The sequence below is a fragment of the Perca fluviatilis genome, chromosome 7 (genome assembly GCF_010015445.1).
Source record: "Perca fluviatilis chromosome 7, GENO_Pfluv_1.0, whole genome shotgun sequence".
In the NCBI taxonomy this organism is placed as follows: domain Eukaryota; kingdom Metazoa; phylum Chordata; class Actinopteri; order Perciformes; family Percidae; genus Perca; species Perca fluviatilis.
Window position 1 is genome coordinate 30,741,160 of NC_053118.1, and position 22,415 is coordinate 30,763,574.

General features: G+C 40.2%; 1 protein-coding gene across 2 annotated transcripts in view; it reads right to left on the reverse strand.

Annotated features, from left to right (window-relative positions):
- Positions 1–11,920: 11,920 nt before the first annotated feature.
- znf385d (zinc finger protein 385D) overlaps positions 11,921–22,415 on the reverse strand; it is an 87,271-nt gene continuing 76,776 nt past the window's right edge. For both annotated transcript variants that reach the window (XM_039807057.1, XM_039807058.1), the window contains 3 exons: positions 20,349–20,530; positions 15,791–15,892; positions 11,921–13,049 (listed from right to left, as the gene is read on the reverse strand). In XM_039807057.1, coding sequence (XP_039662991.1) covers positions 12,804–13,049; positions 15,791–15,892; positions 20,349–20,530 — 530 coding nt within the window. In that variant the 3' untranslated portion in view covers positions 11,921–12,803. The remainder of the gene's footprint in view (positions 13,050–15,790; positions 15,893–20,348; positions 20,531–22,415) is intronic.

The window sequence follows — 22,415 nt, forward strand, 5'->3', positions numbered from 1 at the left end:
TTGACAGCAAACAGGTCATAAGGTGTTATGTGCATAGCTAGAAAAATAACATTTTAAAACAAGGCTTTGTTATTGTAGCTGCTTAGAAGAATTGTCCTTTGATAGGGGAGGGCGGGGCATTTTTCTTCATTACTCACAGACTTAAAATACATTAGTCATCTTTTGATATAAGAAACATATATGTGTGCACAAATTAAAAAAATGATACAACTGCCTCAGGTCTCCTCTATTTGATTCCTTGATTAGTAGCTACAAAAACAGCAATACCCAGGACCCCCACTGACACAGAGTCTTATCCTGCCCCAATGTTTCGTTAACATCAATTTTCCACATCTGACTCAATGGGTTACATTAACGCACAATTTTTTTTTATAATTTCATTATTATTTTAAAAACACAAATATTTTACATATTTCTTATTGTAAATGTTTCTATTTTTTTTATTTATGATTCTTGTCTTTTGCAGTACTTGTTTGTTTTTCTCTCTCCCACTGTATGTTTATGTGAAAATCTGAATCTGCAGTTCTAAACAGTTGCTGCCATTGTTTCCATTCCTGTGGGTGGTGCCGGTTGTCAGGTGAGACAACTGAAAAGCTCCCCATTGGGGAGAATCTTGCCGCCGGCTAAATGTGAATGTGTAAGTTTGTGATTGATCAGTCACTAGTCTGACAGTCTAGTCTAGATAGTCTAGATTTGAAGTGCATAGTAACATTTTTGCCAGAATGAATTATACTCAATGATATACACCAATTTCATCTATCCCATGGGAAGTTTCTACTTATATTCAGTTCAGACTGCTAACACCACACTGCTAACAATATGAGCCTTCTGAATACACCGTGACCTTGACGACTGAGAAGTTTCCCAGATAATATAATAAAGGGGATACTCTTTTGAAAAGGAACATTTTGGTCAAATAAAAAAAGGAATTGCCACTGAAAGATTAGTTTTTAATTTTGGTCTAACTAACAGAGTGAAGTGTGTATTTGTTAGGGACTATTTTTAGTGGTGGATTGAAACATATTTAGTGCTCTAGTGAATATTTCCGGCAGTAGGATGGTGTATATGTGGGATTGAGTCAAAATAAACTACCATTACTTTAGAATATCTACCTTACGTAAATAGGACACTCTTATCCAAAGCACCACGAGTATGATAAATGAGCATACAGCATCGGGAGCCCCAGAGGGAATAAAATCCTGAACTGTGAAAGCTTTAGCGCAGCTCTGTACCAACTGAACTGACTGAAATAAGCTCAATAAGCCTGAGCAGAAGATACAATCACTCTCTTAGCTGAGCTTTCACTCTGAAGGGCTTCAGGAAGGTTATATTAAGAGATTGTGATCTTCTAGCCACCACCACCTTGCATAGTACCAGTGATGCAGTATCACCAACTCTTTTACAGATACTTTCCCTCCATATGGCCCAAATTAAATGTGTTAATGTATTTTACCGAGATTCTTATTTAGTTCCTTGAAGTGAAATGGAGCAGTGTAAGTATTTACACCATCATACAGGCTGAAATATGAGCCAGTCATTGTCATGGAAGATCTCCTTTAACTAGTTCCCTGCCCTTGAAATTTATAGCACCTTTCAAAAGTGTTCACACACGAGTGCTCATGGCCTGACGCTCAGACACAATGTGTGTTTATAGCTCTGTGTTATTCATCAAGGTCAAAGTGTCCGTCTCACTTGACTGACATCTGTTTGAGCCAATAATTAATGGCTCAATAATTGATGTGCCCGTCATATGGGCAAAGAGATTACAGAGAGGTTAGGTCAGTCTGTTACGCATGCTAATGAGAGGTCACCAAACAACCTCTGCAGTATTGGATGCTGTATTGGCTGAGCCGTCCAGGAAGTGATGAACATTTCACTATGAATCATAATAATAATAATGTAAACTTTATTAATCCCTCAAGGGGAAATTACAATGTTTTCACTCTGTTGTCATTACACACAGGCCTGAATACACACATGCTCAGTACCTATACATGCACTAAATGGAGAGGTGTCAGAGTGAGGGAGCTGCCCATGGAATGGGGGTTTGGTGCCTTGCTCAAGAGCACCTTGAGGTGAACTGGAACCTCTCCAGCTACCAGTCCACCACCATACTTTGGTCTGTATGGGGACTTGAACCAACAACCCTCCAGTTCCCAACCCAGCTCCCAACTGACTGAACTACTGCCACCCCCGTCATCATTTGAGTTTCTGTTACCTTAATTACAGTAAACACTCTTTTTAGCTGTTTTCATGACAGCACTGGCTGACAGTTTTCTAAGACTAAGGCCTAGTCCACACGTTTTTTTTTTTTAAACGTAGCTTTTTCTATGCCTTTTGGCCTTTTGTCCACACAAAAACAGCATTTTAGGTCACTCTAAACGGAGCTTTTGAAAAACTCTGGCCAGAAGACTTTTAGAACTACAGTTTGTGTATTGTCATGTGACAGGGAAAACAGAGTTTTGGGCTTGTGTGTGCGCCGTTATCACCGTTGTCAGGTGTAAAAAATTTGGCGACATTTCTTGCAATGGAGGACGTTGCCAAAATAGTACTGGTAATTGGCTAGCTAGAAGGACTTTTTTGGTGGTGGTTTTGTTCTGGGAGTGCTTCAGAAGTTAACTAAAGCTCAGAGTTGTCCACTTGTGATTAGATTTTAAAACCAGGTGAAAACAGCCTTTTTAGGACGTGTAAGTAAGCACATTTTTTTACTTTAGAGTCAGGCTAGCCGTTTCCCTCTGCTTCCATTCTTTGCGCTAAGCTAAGCTAGCCTAACTGGCTACTTACATTTAATAGACAGACATGAGAGTGGGTCTTCTCATGTTAAAGCGAATAAAATATTTTCCAAACAATTGAACTTGACTGTCTTGTTTTGGGACTTGACGCAAAAAGACTTGAGGATAACTTGTGACTTTGATTGCTGTCCACTATGGTGTAGTAAGTGAAATACAAACAACATTAGAATCTAAGGGAGATGGACAGTTAAATAGCAAGAACTATTTTCTGTGTCAACTTCTTAGTGTGCGAGTCACACTAACAGGAGAAGGCAATGCTGTCTATATGCAGGAGCACTGTGATAACACAGCTGTCAGACAAATCCTTGAAATGTTTTGGATTGCACTGTTCATGTACCCCTGTTCTTAGCAGAGACCCAGAGTTTTCAAGAGCGAGATGCAAGCAAGCATCTGACAGTGAGACACTTCACAAGCTGTGTGTTATTAAACTCAATCACAATGAGGTAGAAATCTGTTTTTAAGTCTAGTTACCAAAAAACTAAAAAATTGGATACAGGGAGACATGGAAAATCAATTTAGTTTAAATTAAAGGCAAATGATTACTGGGGACACTTTTGGGGGAAAATATTCCTGGTGGATAATTTGACTCACACTTAAATGATCAGCGGCTCCATAAACAAATTAAACCTAGAAGAAAGCCCACTTTTAACTTCGAATTAGCTTTGTTTTATCAATACTTCCCCCTATTTGTAATTGAAATATTTGAATGGGTTTATTTTTTATGTTTCATCGAAATACTGGCATGAAACACCGACAGCCCAGGGTAATGAAAGTATTTGAAGCTCTATTCCAGGCATAATGTGTTTTATGATGGTGCCGACAACAAAAACAGGTCCTGCTGTTGCCACAAATTGAACTTGGCTTTGCTGGCTATTTTCATCCTGGAGGAAGGACTCGCTAGCTAGCGGTAGCCGCTAACAGCTACTAACAGCTACTAACAGCTACTAACAGCTACTATGTAAACAAACCAAATTTGCATGGATGCATTCACTCTCTCTTGTAAAATACACGGAACCACATCTGATCTGGTCATCATGTGACGTGATATGGCTGAAGATCAGGGTCATTTTATTTCTAGCTAATCATTATCAATTTTTTTATTTTCTTTTTAAAGTGCCATCGCCAAAACAAAAGGAAAGAAAATAAATCTCTGCACTGCACCGACACTGCTACTTAATATATTTATATTAATGTAACTCTATAATATATATACAGTGCCTTGCGAAAGTATTCGGCCCCCTTGAACGTTTCAACCTTTTGCCACATTTCAGGCCTCAAACATAAAGATATAAAACTGTAATTTTTTGTGAAGAATCAACAACAAGTGGGTCCCAATTATGAAGTGGAACGAAATTCATTGGCTATTTCAAACTTTTTTAACAAATAAAAAACTGAAAAAGTGGGCGTGCAAAATTATTCAGCCCCTTTACTTTCAGTGCAGCAAACTCTCTCCAAAGTTCAGTGAGGATCTCTGAATGATCCAATGTTGACCTAAATGACTAATGATGATAAATAGAATCCACCTGTGTGTAATCAAGTCTCCGTATAAATGCACCTGCTCTGTGATAGTCTCAGAGGTCCGTGTAAAGCCCAGAGAGCATCATGAAGAACAAGGAACACACCAGGCAGGTCCGAGATACTGTTGTGGAGAAGTTTAAAGCCGGATTGGATACAAAAAGATTTCCCAAGCTTTAAACATCCCAAGGAGCACTGTGCAAGCGATAATATTGAAATGGAAGGAGTATCAGACCACTACAAATCTACGGAAGACCCGCCCGTCCCTCTAAACTTTCAGCTCATACAATGAGAAGACTGATCAGAGATGCAGCCAAGAGGCCCATGATCACTCTGGATGAACTGCAGAGATCTACAGCTGAGGTGGGAGACTCTGTCCATAGGACAACAATCAGTCGTATACTGCACAAATCTGGCCTTTATGGAAGAGTGGCAGGAAGAAAGCCATTTCTTAAAGATATCCATAAAAATTGTCGTTTAAAGTTTGCCAAAAGCCACCTGGGAGACACACCAAACATGTGGAAGAAGGTGCTCTGGTCAGATGAAACCAAAATCGAACTTTTGGCAACAAATGCAAAACGTTATGTTTGGCGTAAAGCAACACAGCTCATCACCCTGAACACACCATCCCCACTGTCAAACATGGTGGTGGCAGCATCATGGTTTGGGCCTGCTTTTCTTCAGCAGGGACAGGGAAGATGGTTAAAATTGATGGGAAGATGGATGGAGCCAAATACAGGACCATTCTGGAAGAAAACCTGATGGAGTCTGCAAAAGACCTGAGACTGGGACGGAGATTTGTCTTCCAACAAGACAATGATCCAAAACATAAAGCAAAATCTACAATGGAATGGTTCACAAATAAACATATCCAGGTGTTAGAATGGCCAAGTCAAAGTCCAGACCTGAATCCAATCGAGAATCTGTGGAAAGAACGGAAAACTGCTGTTCACAAACGCTCTCCATCCAACCTCACTGAGCTCGAGCTGTTTTGCAAGGAGGAATGGGCAAAAATGTCAGTCTCTCGATGTGCAAAACTGATAGAGACATACCCAAGCGACTTACAGCTGTAATCGGCAGCAAAAGGTGGCGCTACAAAGTATTAACTTAAGGGGGCTGAATAATTTTGCACGCCCAATATTTCAGTTTTTTATTTGTTTAAAAGGTTTGAAATATCCAATAAATTTCGTTCCACTTCATGATTGTGTCCCACTTGTTGTTGATTCTTCACAAAAAATTACAGTTTTATATCTTTATGTTTGAGGCCTGAAATGTGGCAAAAGGTCGAAAAGTTCAAGGGGGCCGAATACTTTCGCAAGGCACTGTAATTATAGAGTGTGGTCTAGACCTACTCTATCTGTAAAGTGTCTTGACATAACTCTTATTATGATTTGATACTATAAATAAAATTGAATTGAATTAACAATGACTCCAGTGCGTGTGGGTGGATGTACATGGGTAGATTTGTTAGAGTACCTGTGTGTGTGTGTGTGTCTCCTTTAAGTAAGTCTCCAACCTTCTGCTCTAAACCTATTTTGAGCTTCAGTGAGTCACCTGAAAAAAATTGCCATAGTGTTCAGAGAGCAACCGGTGAGCAAACCTTTCAGCGACTCCTCTGCAAACCTCCCCTCTCGTTAAAGCTTTATCTTTTGTTACTGGCTTCTAAAAGCACTCTGTAAAACACACACACACAGGACAATAAAACCAGGGCACTTTTAATGCAGATGTTCTGTCAAACTCACAAGCAGGACCATGTTTCAAAAAGATTGCTGCCTGCGAGCGAGGATTTTTGAAAACGTCCAGATAAAGTTAAAATGTCAACACCTTAATGGACTGGAATGTTAATTGAGGCATTTGTCACAATGTTGAATCAAAGCTTTTACACGGACATGGAAATGGGCTGCCTGGACCTGCACGGTCCTGCCAGGAGTCCTGGGGGCATTGTAAGTGCAGCTCATGTCGAGTATCTGTTACAGCATCCCGCCCGTGCTGCGGCCTTTAGGGGTTTCTCTTCTCGAACGTCTATAAATGAAAAATGAAAAACAACTCAATATAACTAATGAAAAGCAACGTCTTTCTTGTTACAGTGACAGAGAAGCACAAAATGATGAATCTAACTGGAATTTGGCCAACACGTGCAGGTAGCCTGCAAATAAATCACCTCCCTGTACAGTGAAATGAACAACAGAAACGTAGACCACGTGGAGGAGAATCTATAGCAAGATGTGATATTCTCTTCATTGATTCCAATAACAATGAATGTTTTATTTGAATCTTTCAATACCATTGCTGTCATTTTCTTTAACAAGTCACCCACTTTCGAGTTTTATGTGCAGATATCCCATTGGAAATTTAAAAGGCTATCTGTTGGCCAGTCTTTCAAAAACAGATGTCGACACGCTCTTTAAAGTTACTGTGGACTCGTAAATTCAGTACAGGCCTCCAAAAACACTCATAAATAACTTTGTCAGACTCTGTGTTGTTATTATTTTTGACAGGTTGAACAGTGCATGTTGTAATTTAGTCATGCTTTTATTCCATTGTTCTCTTTGTACATCATTGTGTATAAGGAAATGTCAAATGTATCTTTTGTGATTACAGGAGCCTAAAATGTCACATAGTTATGACTCAAGATCCGTGACAACAGACCCGCGGGAAAAGAATCCTTTTTATATTTTAGGATCATAACGAGCTGTGTGCTTATAGCTTCGTCAGGACTGATGATAATGACATCCAAGTTTTTCCCATTATAAAAAAAAAAGATTCCTTTGCACCTATTATATGTTATAATAAAGATGTTTTTTTTTCTCCTTCCGTTGTCTTACCAGCACCTCTCGTCTGGCACACTCCTTTTGTTAATAACTGCATCACTGCCGCTAATTCAAAAGTCAGAATTATATTATTTTTATTATTATTTCAATTTCATTCTGCCATGTCGTATTTGCAATTTTAGCCGGATAATCAGACTATGCCATTTCATTTCACGTCATCATTCAGACTGACACGTTTATAGCCATGTTCTGTCTGGGAGAGGTTGTGTTGTTTTGCTCGAACCAATCAGATATTAATTTCAGTCGACACGCATCCAACATATTGCAGCAAAGAAATATTTGTGAAGATATAGCGAAGTAATGGCGTCCTGAGCAGAGAACGAAGTCACTCTCCCTCTGTGTCTGTTGTAATCTGTTCTTTGTTGCGCGTGCATGTTAAACGGCCGTGAATAAACGATATTTCATATATGGGGAATTGTGTGAAAGCTGTGTGGAGGTAATTCCAGCCTGCTGTTTCTTTCAGCCCCTAAAAGTATAATTGTACAAACTAACTGAATAAATCCAATATGAAAAATCCAACTAATTCAGCGTTCTGGGACCAGCCTATTATTATTTAGCATTTATATCAATATTTTAGTGGATAAAACTGTAAATCAACTGTAAAAAAACAACAAAAAGGAACAATAAAACACAGTTATGAAGTGAATGAGAACACTATAAAAATGTATCAGTTTATAGCTACGGAGCTCAAAAGTCTCTTCTTTATTATTTCCTGTTTTTGTATTGTGGCATTTATAATGTTTTACTATATACCATACTATACTAAATGGCTGACTTAAAAACACCTTATGTAATCATCATTATTGTATTGTGTTGAAACACGCATCGGCTAAGGTTCACTGGATTTCAGGATCAGTCTGGTCATCAACTAGAGCCAAGAACGAAGATTTTCTCTTTTCTCTCTGAGTCACCTACATTCCAGTGCTCGCTTGGTTGGACATCCAGCTGTTCACAGCATTTTCACCGCTGACGGGGAAGAAGCCAGGCAGTGTTTTTCTGCTGATAGCTTTCCTGAACAGCCGATAGAGAGGCTCCGCATCCCACTTACAGATGTTTGTGATCAATGCTCCAGTGAGATTAAATAGAAGCAAGATAGTAGCCAAAGATTCTGTATTGGTTTTGCAGAGCAAGCAGGGTCTTCGGTGGAAAGAAGCTCCCCTCATCTGGCTGGACGGCCTGTTTTCTTGCGTCAGGGATCTCGGAGGTAGATGTCCTACAAACGAGGGATGGATGAATAAGCTTCAGGGTTCACGGAAAAGTTCACAGACTGAATTACTGAGTTTAATATGTACCGTATGAGTTATAGTGTTGTGGTGAATTAGGGTCTTTCCAAAATGTCAGAGTTAAGGAGCTCAGACCTGCTTTTGTCTGTGATGTTATTTCCTGGATGGAAAAAAAGCCACCTGGGCTTTAAGATGTCAGACATCATGAATGTATTTATGGTGTGTGCATGGGCGCATCAGTGTCTGTGATTCTTTTTGTTAATATATGGGCTGATGTGTATCTGCCATGTGTACGTATGTCTTCTATTAAAACCTCTGAACGTAGTTAGCACAATATACTGCATCTTTGTCAAATTTACTATGATAGAAAGAGGGTAATAGCTGCAGAAAAAGGTATCATGATCATTGTTTTGTCAATCAGTTGTACATATGCTTCTTACTCTGTTTATTCTGCATGTGCTGAATGCATCAATGAGGTGCGCAATGTTAAAGACTGAACAAAGATAGACATCTTGCCTAAAAGAGGACTTTTGTTCAACTTATTGTACACAAACAAAGTATATTGACGTCTGTCAATGTATGACATTGCTGACATAGGGAATGTAGCCATTGTTGTGCTGAAAACAATTTCCACAGACCCGGATCATTGACAGATAAGTCTGGTGATATTTAATTTTTTGTCAACAAATCCAACGAGAAGTCCAAAACCAACAATTAATTTCTCCTACTAGGTATTGTCTGTGTATAGCCAACGTACGATAGGGCTATATCATATTAAAAACCCAAATGAGCCCCATTGTTGCACTGGATGACGTGAACACACACATTTTAGTTTATTTTGACTAAATCCCACATACAGCTGCTGTACTGTAAATACAAGAGCACCAAATGTATTAATCTACAGCTAGTCTCGCTTTGCCAGACCTTCCTCTACAGTAGAGTCCGGATCGGGCCGATTTTTTCTGTCTGAGGCCGGCCCGCGTCCGACAGAGCCGTGACCGAACCCGGCCCGAGCCCGACAGGTATTAAGAAATTTGTGTCCGAGCCCGACCCGAGCCCGACACAGTTAAAATCTCATTTTTTTCCTCATACTAATGACACATGTAGGCTACGTTTGTTTGTGTGGAAAGCCCGCTTTTGTTAAGCAACTGTAGGAAGGCATTCGGAAATGTCAACAGATGAGCGCATCAGCACACACGGGGCAACAAGCGCACGTTAATAAGCTGTTGCCTGTCAGGACCCGTCGGCCTCGGGTCGGGTATCCATGCATTCCTCTACAGCGCTGAGGAGGAAGGTCTGGCTAGTCCACACAGCATTCCCGGATGGGAGAAAAACGTGCTGTGGTTTATTGGCATTTCTCGAAACCAATCACAATCGTCATGGGCGGCGCTAAGTGCCGGACAGAGCCACGGCGCCTCTGCAAAATAGCCTCAGGAAGGAACTTGTTTTGGTGGAACATGTGTACGTTCAAAAGTTGTTTTAGTCGTGCAACAGAAAACTCAGATTGGACAGATCAACCATAGCCCTCAGAAACTGACCGGAGTTTAGAATGCCAACACAAAGGAAGTGGAAGGTAACAGACATCTGGTCAAAAAGAAGGACATCCGGCCGAATTTCCTTTGGCACCAGAGAAATCTCGGAAGTGGAACGTTGTGGATATAGACTAATCCACAGCTGAAAATAATCCCCAACAAATACACACTTTACACCTGTTTGAGTAACGTTATCAAAAAAAACTACAGTGTCTAGCTGTTCTTGGAAATTACTTTAAACTTTTTTTTTTAAAGACGTATATATTTTTGACTTGAGATGTGGGAACAAATAGGCCTCGGGCCACAGACAAAGTAGGGAAATGTGAGGGGACTTTCTCCCCAAACACATTTGTGACTGCACCAGACTGAATATGTTCAATAACTTAGTCGAAACTCACACCATTTTAGAACTGTTTAATTTAATGTCTTGTGCTATCTTGTGCCTTCAGTGTTTTTTTTTATTATTATCTAGAATCTTTTTTAACTTGTCATGTAAAGCTATAAATAAAATGTATTACAATATTGGCAAAAATCTGAAAGTATTGAGAGATATAACACATTGATTTTTCCGTCGACAGTAAAACAAAATACAATTATCCTTTGACTGCACTGTAACTTTTGCAACTGTAAGTATTTTTTGTCTTACTCTACTTTAGCTCGTTTTTATTTCTTTTCTCTTGGCTCTTTAATGACTCTTTTAATTGTCCTTTCGCAATGTTTTTCGTTTTCACTTTGTCTTGATGCTTTTACATGTTTTATATAAAGCACTTTAAATTGCTTGCTGAAATGTGCTATATAAATAAACTTGCCTTGCCTTTGATGGAAAGTGAAGTGAATGTAGTACAGATGCTGTATATAGTCGTGCCTAAATGTTATGCTGTTCGGCATCCGCCGTCGCTGGAGTAAAAATAACTACATGCAGGTAACAATCTGCTGCATTATTAATCCAATAGGTCACCTGTCGTTCAGTAACGCAGCAGATTTTGTTGAAATTACACAAATAGTAATAAATGTAACATCACTTTCGGACAGGTCTGCTCTGCCTGCTCATTCTAGTTAAATACAATATGAAACTGAATAGAATCCAGCAGGAACATTTACATTGATCGGATTATCGATTAGCTTCTGCTTTACGAGCACACATTGGGATACAAACAAGGAGAGTGCACATCCTTCAGAAACATATTTTGTTAGTAGTGGAAATGGAGTTATGCTAGGACTTATAATGATGTATTCTGAATTTGAATTAAGTAATCTGAATGTGAATGTTGCTATAAATCCACATCTTGATACAAACACAAGTAAAGTGAACATCGTTCAGTTCAAAGTAAGAGATACATATTTTATGTACTGGATGTCTATATACTCCATTTATATTTTTCTACCTGGATTAATTTGAAGTACTGCATATACTGAACTAACTTTGACACACTGAGCTGCTTTCTCCTCTCCCTTTCCATTTGTGTGCATCCCGTCCCAGAAATGCTTGTTACTAACCTAGCACTGGGGAGTTTACTCCCCGGAGTCCTTATGCTTTTTCCACCCAGTATATTTCCTTGGAGTACGTTGGCACCAAGATCTTGGTTGCAGCTGTCGCCGTGGTCCTGCTGCACTCCCTGCTAAGCTCTGCGGTGCCCTGCAATGTCATGCTGCGTCCTGCTGAACCCTGCAGCTTCCTGCTACGTCCATCCATGCTCTGCTGTGCCACGCTACATCTTGTAACGCCCTGCAGCGCCCTGATATGACATGAACTACTACGACTACCATTTGAAGTCACTGTTCCATTATCTTTAATGTGACTATTATTGCCACTGTTCATCACATCCCCAACCGGCGCCAAGAGTCTGGGTCTGTCCGAGGTTTCTTCCTAATAGGGAATTTTTCCTTGCCACTGTCGCACTGTTTGCTCTTGGGGGAATTATTAGAATTGTTGGGACTTTGTAAATTATAGAGATCTGTAAAGTGTCTCAAGATAACTCTTGTTATGATTTGATACTATAAATAAAATTGAATTGAACTACACAGGATCACGAGCATTAACAAATTAGGACTCTTTTTATTTGAAATTGTTCACCTTTTACACACTGACAGTTAATATACACAAGCCTTTGTGGTCCCTCTAGCCCGAGACATGGTCAGTAACAATGTGTGCTGGATATCAACAAGGATTGCATGTGGTGGATGGGAAGCATACACACACACACACACACACACACACACACACACACACACGGACAAGCACACACTTGCACACACATGGATATGCAAGGACAGATACAAACACACACATCACGACACTTACACATACAGTCTAACACAGTCTAGCCATCTAATGTAGACATCAACAGAGGAGGGGCTTAAAGTGCATACAGGAACAGAGGAGGGCCTTGCTCGCTCTTATGATCATTAACAGCCTTTTAAATTATGAGCAACATTATTCCTCCACTGAAGCAATGATCTTAGTGCCACGCTGTATCTTTACAAAAAGCTTATCCCTACCGCATTTTTTTTTAGCTCAAACTGTGCCTTGCATCATGAAATAATGACACTGCATAGTACACTGGGGTTAGTCTTATACATTATTGCGGTGCAATGTAGATCCAGGTCCGGGGGTTCCGGGTATGAACAATGGGCTGCAGGATGGCACAGAAAGCGTACTGTATACTGAAGCCCAGGTTTTTCAGTGGGATCAGAGAAATAAATCCATCATGAAGAAGTGTCCAGTGCTTCGCTGCAGTCCGGTTAGCTTTACAGTAAATGTGGGATAATCCATACGAGGAGAGGTGAGAAGATGTTCCCGGATGCATAGAAGGAGTGCAGATGCTGACGTGACTCCTCGGCCTGGTCTGGGTGAAGCACTTGGTTTGGTCCTTGACAGGAGGCGGTGCAGAACCGCCCAGGTCAGACAGGTCAATAAGGGGCAAATAGGACTTGTGGGTGGGAGGTCCTCCTGACAGGCCCGGGGGCCGGGCGGAGCAGTGCGGCAGGGAGGGTCTGTGTCTGGAAGAGGGCAGGGGTCGGGCCGTGGTTAGTAGCGTGGTTCGTGCGGTGTGTGAATGTGTTGCTGAGGGCTGCTGCCACTGCCGCCAGGTGAGCAGGTATGATCTGCGCGGTCAGAGGCGAACACTGGCGCTCCTTACCCAGGGACAACTTTATCTGGTGGGGGAAGACAAAATACAATCAATACAGTCTGTACAAAACAATGTAAACACATCAAATAAAAAAAGGCCGGGTCTAAATCATCATTGGAAATTGTGCTACTAAGCACAAACATATTTTTACCTTCTGGCTAGTCTAGAAATCCCTTTTTTTTATACTTTCATAACTACAGATACCAAAACAATACTTTTTTCAATACATTACTGTGAGAAATATAAAGAAGGCACTTTTTCATTTAACAAAAGAAGCCAAAGTGTGCAAACATTAAATGTCTTCTAAGCACAAGCTGTTTTTAAAGTCTGTTTTTTTGTCTAAATAACAACCAGATCAGGAACTATTTAATCAAAGAACAGGGAAATTCAATTGGAAAATCAATGCAAACCTTTGGTACTTTTATATATTTGTTACTATTGGTCGGTACCAAACCAGTACTGTGGCTCGATCCTAAGCCACAATTTTTTGTTGTAAAATGATTTGCCAGTTAATCGATTATATTTACAGAATGTTCATCAACAACTATCTTCATAATCGCTGAGGTCGTTTATTCAGGGAAAATGCGTCTAATGTGAGGATTGGATTCTTTTCTCCATCTTATACCACCGTAAATTAAATTTCCTGGATTTTGGGCTCAAAACAAGCAATCTGAAGACATCAGATTGGTCGCTGGGGTGGACCTTTTATTTATTTTTTTCTACTTTCTGACATTTTACAGTCTGCATTTTATCAATGCAGTGTATCTGTTTTGTTGATTTCCCAGACTGTTAACAATCTTGGATCAACAGAGGCAACATGGTGGCATTACAAACATCAGATTTATTACAAGAAAAATGAATGGACCTTTTTCACAGCAGACATTTTGACTCGTCGGAAAAGCACAGCTGAAATTGATAACCTTAACGATGGCTCAATTCCATCAAGTGTCCCAGTAAGCTATTTCAGTGAGTCAGCATGCACAATACCAGGGCCTCTCCTAAGTGGAATGCAGCCATCATTAATGGTTTTGAATACTGTGCTTTTCCTACTATGACATGTCAACATGTCTGCCATGAAAAAGGTCTATTAACAGAAAGCACAGGTGGCTGAGGACGCTGCTGCTGCTGTAGTGCAGTGTGCAGGCACAGAGAGATTGGGGGGAGGGGATCACACGGGTGCCACAAATCAGCTGCTAATGGCTGAAAGGGTTCCAGATGATCTGTGAGACACCAGAGCTTACATCAGAAACAGCAAAAGACATAGTAGCCCCTTTACATTATATTTAATTGTTCAATCGCTTAACTAATACCTGCAATTTAGACATGTGACCTCTTTCATGTCTGACAAATGCTGCTATTTTGTGGCAGTCTGTTTCCAGTGGGGATTTAGTTATTTCAAAGTCCTTAATTTTTGCACATCAAAAATTGAAGAACTGCTTTAAGAGTGAGAATGGAGTTATGTAGTTTTTATTCTAAAAGAAGAAATGAAAGAAAAAAATGACAGAAGGACAAAGAGAAAAAAAGCGCCCAACCTCCAAAAACAGCCCAATAAGGGTAAGAAGGTCACCAAAGTTATCTGGCCTAATCTTCTGTATCAGTAATGGAAAATCGACGGTCTCACAGCACCAGGATGGTAGCCGTCGTCATGGGTTATCAATTACTGACTCAGGCATCGTAACCCTATGGGACGCATTCTTTACTCTCCGCTCATCAAAGAAGCTCCTCTCCGTTAACTCAGTCAATGATGGGTTTCAGAAAAAGTCATTTCCCCCACACTGGTAACCCCCGCACTCCGTCTCGGCAAACAGTGGGTGTGATTAATGCCGTCTTCTGAGAGCTTCTGTGAGATGGAAAGTCAGGCTCTCCTATATCTTTCCCACATTGAATCCACAAGGCTCCTTTATGCATCCCACCAATCCTGCGTCATTTGCCACTCGACAAAACAACTTTTAACATTTGTTCTAACTTGCCTGGAGTGCAATAAGGCCGGGGGTTTGCCACATGGGCAGCTAGTACCAGAAAGTTAAACAATCACCTCCAAGTATTTAAAAGTTCTTTCAGTTCACTTCTTATTCTGTGGTTTGTCAACTTGCCTGACGTTAATTCTGCCTTGATGCAGAAGACCACATGCTGAGCTACTCCGAAGAAGTTAAAACCGACATTTACAATTACTTATAAATAGTATTCGACCCCGGTCTGCATTCCGCCTCCAGAGAGCTGGCTCAGCGGAGCCTTGATACATGCCATTTTTGTCAATAAAATATCAAGTTTTCCAATTAAATCCAGCTTTTACCTGCCATGCATCTTTAATAAAAGCCAGGTAACAGGTGATCCGGTGATGAAAGTTGACATTTTATTGAATTAGGTGCCGTCAAGTAGATTGAATGTGATATATTAAAGAACAGACACTTTGGACGAGGTGTATAGGATTTTTTTGCTTATAAGCAAAGAAACAATTAACTGCCAAACTTCTGCATGGATTTTTGTCCAATGTTCTCTCCCATGCAAACGGAGCAAGACAGAAGGGTATATTGGGGTTAAGCACAGACCTATGCTTTTTATGTGACTGCAAACTACCGAAACGGGAAGTGGCTGGAACAGGAGAATGACAATGAACACAGTCTCAGATGTCAAACAATAACTTTTTCTTATGGGTTGATACATCTGTCTCGTAAGAGGCTATTAGAACTGAGTCACTGTGATTGTTGTGTCGACATCAGGACTTTTGTAGCTGATAAGATGACACTGAGGCGTGCAGTGACTCACCGGCTGCTTGGTCTGGCCTTTCTGCGGTTTGCTGTACGGGCTGTATTTAGGCTTGGCTGGTTTACCTGCTGCTCGGTCTTTATGACGCCGGCTGCTGATGTGCTGAAAAGAAAAAAAAGAAGTTTTAAATGAAGTCAGACAGTTCCTAAATCGCACTATACAGTTGGTTTCAGCATGTCACTCTACTGTGGTCAAAGCTGCAATGTTTAAAGATACTTTTTCACATTAAAAGTAATAATTAATAAATGTATAAACAGGATAGAACATTTTTCTTAAGTGTCTATCTGTGACTTTATATTTATGCCTAAAACCCACATTTGAGTGTCAATTTTCTCCAACCTTCATAATATTTTAGAACTAATACAGTTTGCTGTTGTTGTGGCCAGGGGTTAACGTTACCAAGGCGAGCCAGTCAAAGCAGATTTTTTTTTGAGGAAGGAAGTAATGGTTCTTTCTGCCTCCATTGCTTCCAATTTAAACACGACAAGCGTCAAGCAGAAAGATGTTGGCTGCTGTACTTATGAACATGCACTGCCATTTGCCCAGTTTATGACGGCTGAACTTCTTTTAAATAGCCACGGCTCGCTGTGTAACCCTGGCAACCATAGAAACCACACAGAGGAAAACAATTGACATTTTACATTTCCTCACCAGCAGTGAGCGAACAGAGCAATCAGAAAAAACGGTCTTGTAGTAACATCAGCTTCCAAGTTTGAGTATCTAGGCTGAGTCATTTAACAATGTTTACGATATTGGTGAGCTAGATGGCTACATTCATCATATCATATTGCTACTTTTCCTTTAATTAAAGATACAATCCACTCTTTTTTTGCTACATTATGAAATTAGATTCTGTGTAATGGATGTAATATTGGATACCAAATACTAGCAGTAAAGTCCAGTTATTAAGGTTGATTATTGTATATTGGGCGTACAATATATACTTTTTTACCATCATAGAAATAATACAAATAAAAAATATTTTTCTACAGGAGTGCCCTCTGTATTTTCTCTCTACACAGAACTGTTGTCTACAGTTTGTAGCCACGGCAGCGGAGGAGTTGCTCCATACTGCCACCCGTTGAAAATACAGAGGTTGTACAACACAGCCAACACATTCTTAGTCCCAAGTCTCCTTTAGCGTCATATTTAGACACGCTTGGTCGGGACTCTTGGCGTCTCTTTTTGACGCTCTGGATCGGAACTATTGGCGTCACTTTTGCAAATGTATCTGTCTCTGCAGTCATCTCAACCATTGAATACAGCAACAGGAAATTCTTTTTTAACAAAACAAAACACCACTAAATGTTGCGTTAAAATGTGTTGTAACTCGCGTTACTGAGATTGTAACGGGTATAATATTACCGATATTGAATTAGTAACACGTTATATTACTGCATTACAGCAAAAAGGAATACATTACTGTAATTACGTTACTTTTGTAACACGTTACTCCCAACACTGGTGGGGTTACAAAATGTACGTATTAGTGACACGCGGGACAAAAACGGGGACACCCATCCACCACCCCAACCAACCATGTGGATTTTCGGTCTTTCATACTACTCGCTACTGTTGTTGCTTGTAATACTGCGTCATCTTACAGCGCCGCGGTCAAGCTGCTGCTCTGCCCGCTGCGTTCCATACAGACGCAAAAGGGTGATTTTTGCGTCGAGTTGGGAGTGAGAACGGGTTGACACAGCCTATCCTGTCACGCGTCCTGAGGATGGCCCTAGAGGAAAGGTCTTTGTGTCATTAAAATCAAAACAATTCAACCTCAGGGGGCATGAACGTTCTCAGAAAATCTTTTGGCAATCTAACAATTTTAGGGGGAACCCAAACCATATGATCCATTTTCCAGGAAGCATTCATATCCTTAACCCTTGTTTTGTCCTTCGGGTCACCGGGACCCGAAGGACAAAACAAGGGTTATGTACTTCCGTTTACTTTGTTGAGAATTGCTCTCTAAACCCTGTCTCTTGTAAAGTAAGTAAGTAAAGTTTATTTCTAGAGCACATTTAAACACAGTTTAAGCGGACCAAAATACTGTACAAACAAGCACTAAGGTGCTGTATTAACCCTTGTTTTGTCCTTCGGGTCAACGGGACCCGAATGATAGTTTGTCGGACAAATTAGCTATTCAATGGGAAGGTTTGACCAGTTTCATCGCAATCTGCTGAAATACTGGTTTAGATACTGCACCTTTCCCTGGTTATATCATAGAAAAACTGTGAAAATGAAAATCGTCCATATCTTTTTTTTTTTTTTTTTTGCTTTCCAGATGCCTGTTATTGCATCCTCAAGCTGGATGCCATTTCAGGTATAGATAGCTTATCATGCGTCGAGGTGGGAACCTGACCAACAGAGAAGGAGGGAAGGACTAGAAATACACCTCCTGCCTCAAAGCGTAAAGTATTAAATCTTTAAATGTTTTATTGCGACTGGAGCCACCCATGGTGAAAACGACCGCAGTAATGGCTCTGCAAAGTACAGTGCAGAAAGCATTTACTAAATGACATGTTATGCTCTCATGTTAAATACAGTTTCTGACAACCAGTGGATCTGAATAAACAAGTAAAAAATAATATGGAATGACATACACAGAAATCCCCTGTAACCTCAAGCCAATAAATAATTCAGTGTGAGTACACGTTGACAACAGAAGGCAGATTTCTGGCTATGTCTAATATTTCACAAGTGCATGCATTGGATTTAACAATCACACTTTTCCTCTGGTTTTCAGCTGTAACTGAAATGTGTCATGGTGGATTCTTTTCACAGAGAATCACTGCTGTTTTAGAAGTACTCAGTAAAAGGCCCTGCATGAAAAATTCATACAAAGCCTGTCAGAAAAAGCCAGTTTTCAGTGAAAAATCTCAAGGTTAGCTGGGACAAAACAGAGTAAGTATTGTAGATGGAATCCACTCCCCCCCCAGTGACAGAATGATCACCAACTACAAGAAAAAAGGAATTGTGGGGCGCCCCAAAGCAACAACCAAGATACACATTACTAGGATGAGTTTTCAGCCAAGCCACACTGAGGAAAATATCACAAAGAGATCAGATTTGCGTCAGCTTTCTGACCTGATTTCCTTAACATCATGTAAACTAGCAACCTTTTTCCTTATTTGAGGAGATGGATTAGGAGAAACTCGATTAGTTTTACTCCTGCTGGAGAAACTTAATTTCTTGGCCAGATTTTTGCAAGAGATTTCAGGCAGGGAAAGCTTTGCTGTGACAGCAGCGCAGCTGGATGAAAGGAAAGATCATTAGTAGCAGCGGTGCATCTTTGTATTCAAAGAATAATCTTAAATCCAACCAAAATGGAAATCTGACACTGAAGTAAATGAGTCTAAATAAGAAGGTTTTCACAGATAAAGAGCAAAGTACTTTCAGTACATTCAGACACATGCACAGAGTAAATTGGGTGCTCGATGATACATTGAGGATATGTTGTACGAAATCTAAGTGCATCAAAAGAGAAAGAATGAGCCAAAGAAAAAGTGAAGTGAAAATGCATTTTCCAAGTTCTTATATGTCCCTGTATTTATTGGCTTAAGCTTAAATACTTATGGTTATCTGTATGCTGTGTATCTTCTGTGCCAAATATCTTTCTAGTCTTTTTATTGTATTTTGTGTATTTTGTGTTTTTTAAATATTAAAATTCCACTTCCTGTAAATCATTGCTCTATTCTAATGAATTTTATCTTGAACTCCAGGGTGTTAATATACAGGTTTTCTTTTTTACTCATGTCACTCATAATTCCACATATCATCCAATCACAAGGACGCCTGGAGGCAACGAGTACTATCAGTCAATCACAGCACAGTAGGGCAGGACTAGGTGGAAAAACACATGAATTCTGATAAGACCCTTCTTACTGCGGTCTATTGGCCAGTGATGGGGTATGTATCAGAAATGTCAGTGGAAAAAAAATCTGATTTCTGTGTCCAAACCACTCTAAAAAAAACAGTTTTGTGTCACATAAGAGCAAAAAATAAATTGGATATGGGCCACATTTTTTTGTAACGTGAATGTAGCCTTTAGTCGTCTACTTGCTAAGCCATGCCCCATCTTTGAGTGATTTAAATCCGCCCATGAATTCTGTTTCACTCTGAAATCCGTCTGTTTCACTGTAGAGAAAAAGAATAGTTTGAACTTTTATGAAGGGTTATGTGCTGGACTATTTCTTGGACAGACACAGTGAAATTAGAGGTGACCGATAAGAGAGTGGTATCAATCTTCTCTCATAACTCAACGGCAATAAAGCTTCTTTGGCAAAATGTCGACTATTACTTCAAAGGCAAAATGTTAAAAAGTGATATTTGAACTGTCAAATAATGATAAAATTTAGTAAAATATTACCTTTGTATCTCCATAACTCAGTAAAATCCAGTACAATGCCATGACCTTGTAATTAGTAGTTTGACTATATTCCAGACCAATCTTTTCTTCACTCTTTTTGCTTGAATTTATGTTTAAAAACTTCACTTAAACTCGCTTTGTGTGCAGTAAAGTTTGGAAGAAGTTTACAAAGTCTTTCTCTGTCCCTCTCACCTGTTTTAGCTGCGTCTCTGAGTTGACATGCACATCACACGTCTCACAGTAAAACGTTTTGTTCTGCAGGCCCGTTGTTGACTTGGTGGTTGTAGCCAGTTTGCTTTTGACTCCCGACCGGGGGAAAGACTTGATGGAACCCACGCCGGTCCTGGCCTCGAGCATCGTCTTGTGCTTCGTACCTGCAAGTTCAAACAAGAAGCAACGCGGTCAGTAGATTAACTTCATTCGATACATGCTGCCCGAAGGGAAGGTGTTGTCCCTTTTCTTGTGTAGGAGATATGAGGGTCAGTGTGAAAGGGTCAACTTGTAAATTACCCTGAAATGTCAATGATAAAACTAGAGAACTCCTATGAAAAATGTCATGGTTCACACAAATCTTGCTTACTTGCATGTCACCGCAGGGCACTGTTTGCATTGAGGTTTAGCTCAGTCTTAAGTCTCACATTGCGATGCGGAGGAGGGTCTGGCTAGTCCACACAGCATTGCAGGATGGGAGAAAAACCTGCTCTGGTTTATTGGTATTTCTTTAAACCAATCACAATTGTCATGGGCGATGCTAAGCACCGGACGGAGCACCGATGCTGCTGCAAAATAGCCTCGGGAAGGAACTTGTTTTGGTGGAACATGCATACATTCAAAGGTTGTTATAGTCATTCAACAGAAAACTCAGATTGGACAGATAGTCTAGCTAGCTGTCTGGATTTACCCTGCAGAGATCTGAGGAGCAGTTAACCAAGATAGTCCTCATAAATAACATACAGAAAGCGGAAGGTAACGGACATCCGGCGGAATTTCGAGTGGGAAAGGAGCAATCCTGGAAATGGAACTTCCTGGATATAGACTAGTCTTTAAAGTAATGGTTTGGAGTAATTTACCCTAGGATCCTTTGCACCATGACCTCGAGCCAAACACCCCCAGAAGCTTTTTTCACCTGGGTCTAACATTGGGCGAGTTAGCGTAGAGTAGCGTTAGCCGCTGAATAGCTTAGCGCAGGGGCTAATGGACCCACGTTTGTATCTCGTAAATGACCCCACTAATAATGCCCGAAATGATACCAAAGGTCTACACTAGTACAAATAGGTTATGCACTCATAAAACGATGGATTGGAAAGTTTGTAAGTACACCAGAAGTTTATGAACACTTGCCTGCTCTCTTCTGCTCTCTGTTGCTGCTGCTGCTACCTGCAGTTAGACGAGTGCTTAGGGCTGTCTACAAATTACTACACCGAAAAGAGATACAAAAAAATATGTATTAATTTAATGATTAAATAAGGTAATGTCTCCAAACTTACCTCAATTATTACTTGTCTCCTGCTAGTTATATTACAGCACTTACTTTAAAAAATAAGTTAAATTAAAAAATATTTTTGTTGCATCTCTTTTCGGTGTTGTAATTTGTAAAGACGTCCTAAGCATCTACTGCTCGCAGCCAACAACAGCAGAGAGCAGAAGCCAGCAGGCAAGTGTTATTTACATAAACTTCTGGTGTACTTACAAACTTTCCAATCCATCGTTTTATGAGTGCATAACCTATATGTACTAGTGTAGACCTTTGGTATCATTTCGGACAATATTAGTGGGGTCATTTAAGAGATACAAACGTGGGTCCATTCGAATAAAGCTTCTGGGGGGGTGTTTGGCTCGAGGTCATGGTGCAAAGGACCCTAGGGTAAATTACTCCAAACCATCACTTTAAGTGACTGGACTTTCATGTGCATTCGCCATTTTTATGTCCATTTTGATTCCCTGCCGATACAGGTCGTGTCAAGGTGTGCTCTTGAAGGGATAGTTCAGATTTTTTTTCATAGTCAGTGTATTACCATAGAAATAACATTTTAAAATTAGAATGTTTGTTTATATTAGTTTGTTTGTTAGTTTTGTTAGTTCCTAACCCTTTCAAAACACCAAAGTCACACAAAAACACAAACTAACTAACCGATCGAGGCAGCGGTAGACCAGCAACTCCCGTGTTCTGCGAGGTAAAATTACTGTTTTTGTTAAAGGAGTCTGTTGGCTTTGATAATAGCATAGAACGGCTTCAATTCCCCCATGGAAACTTGAACA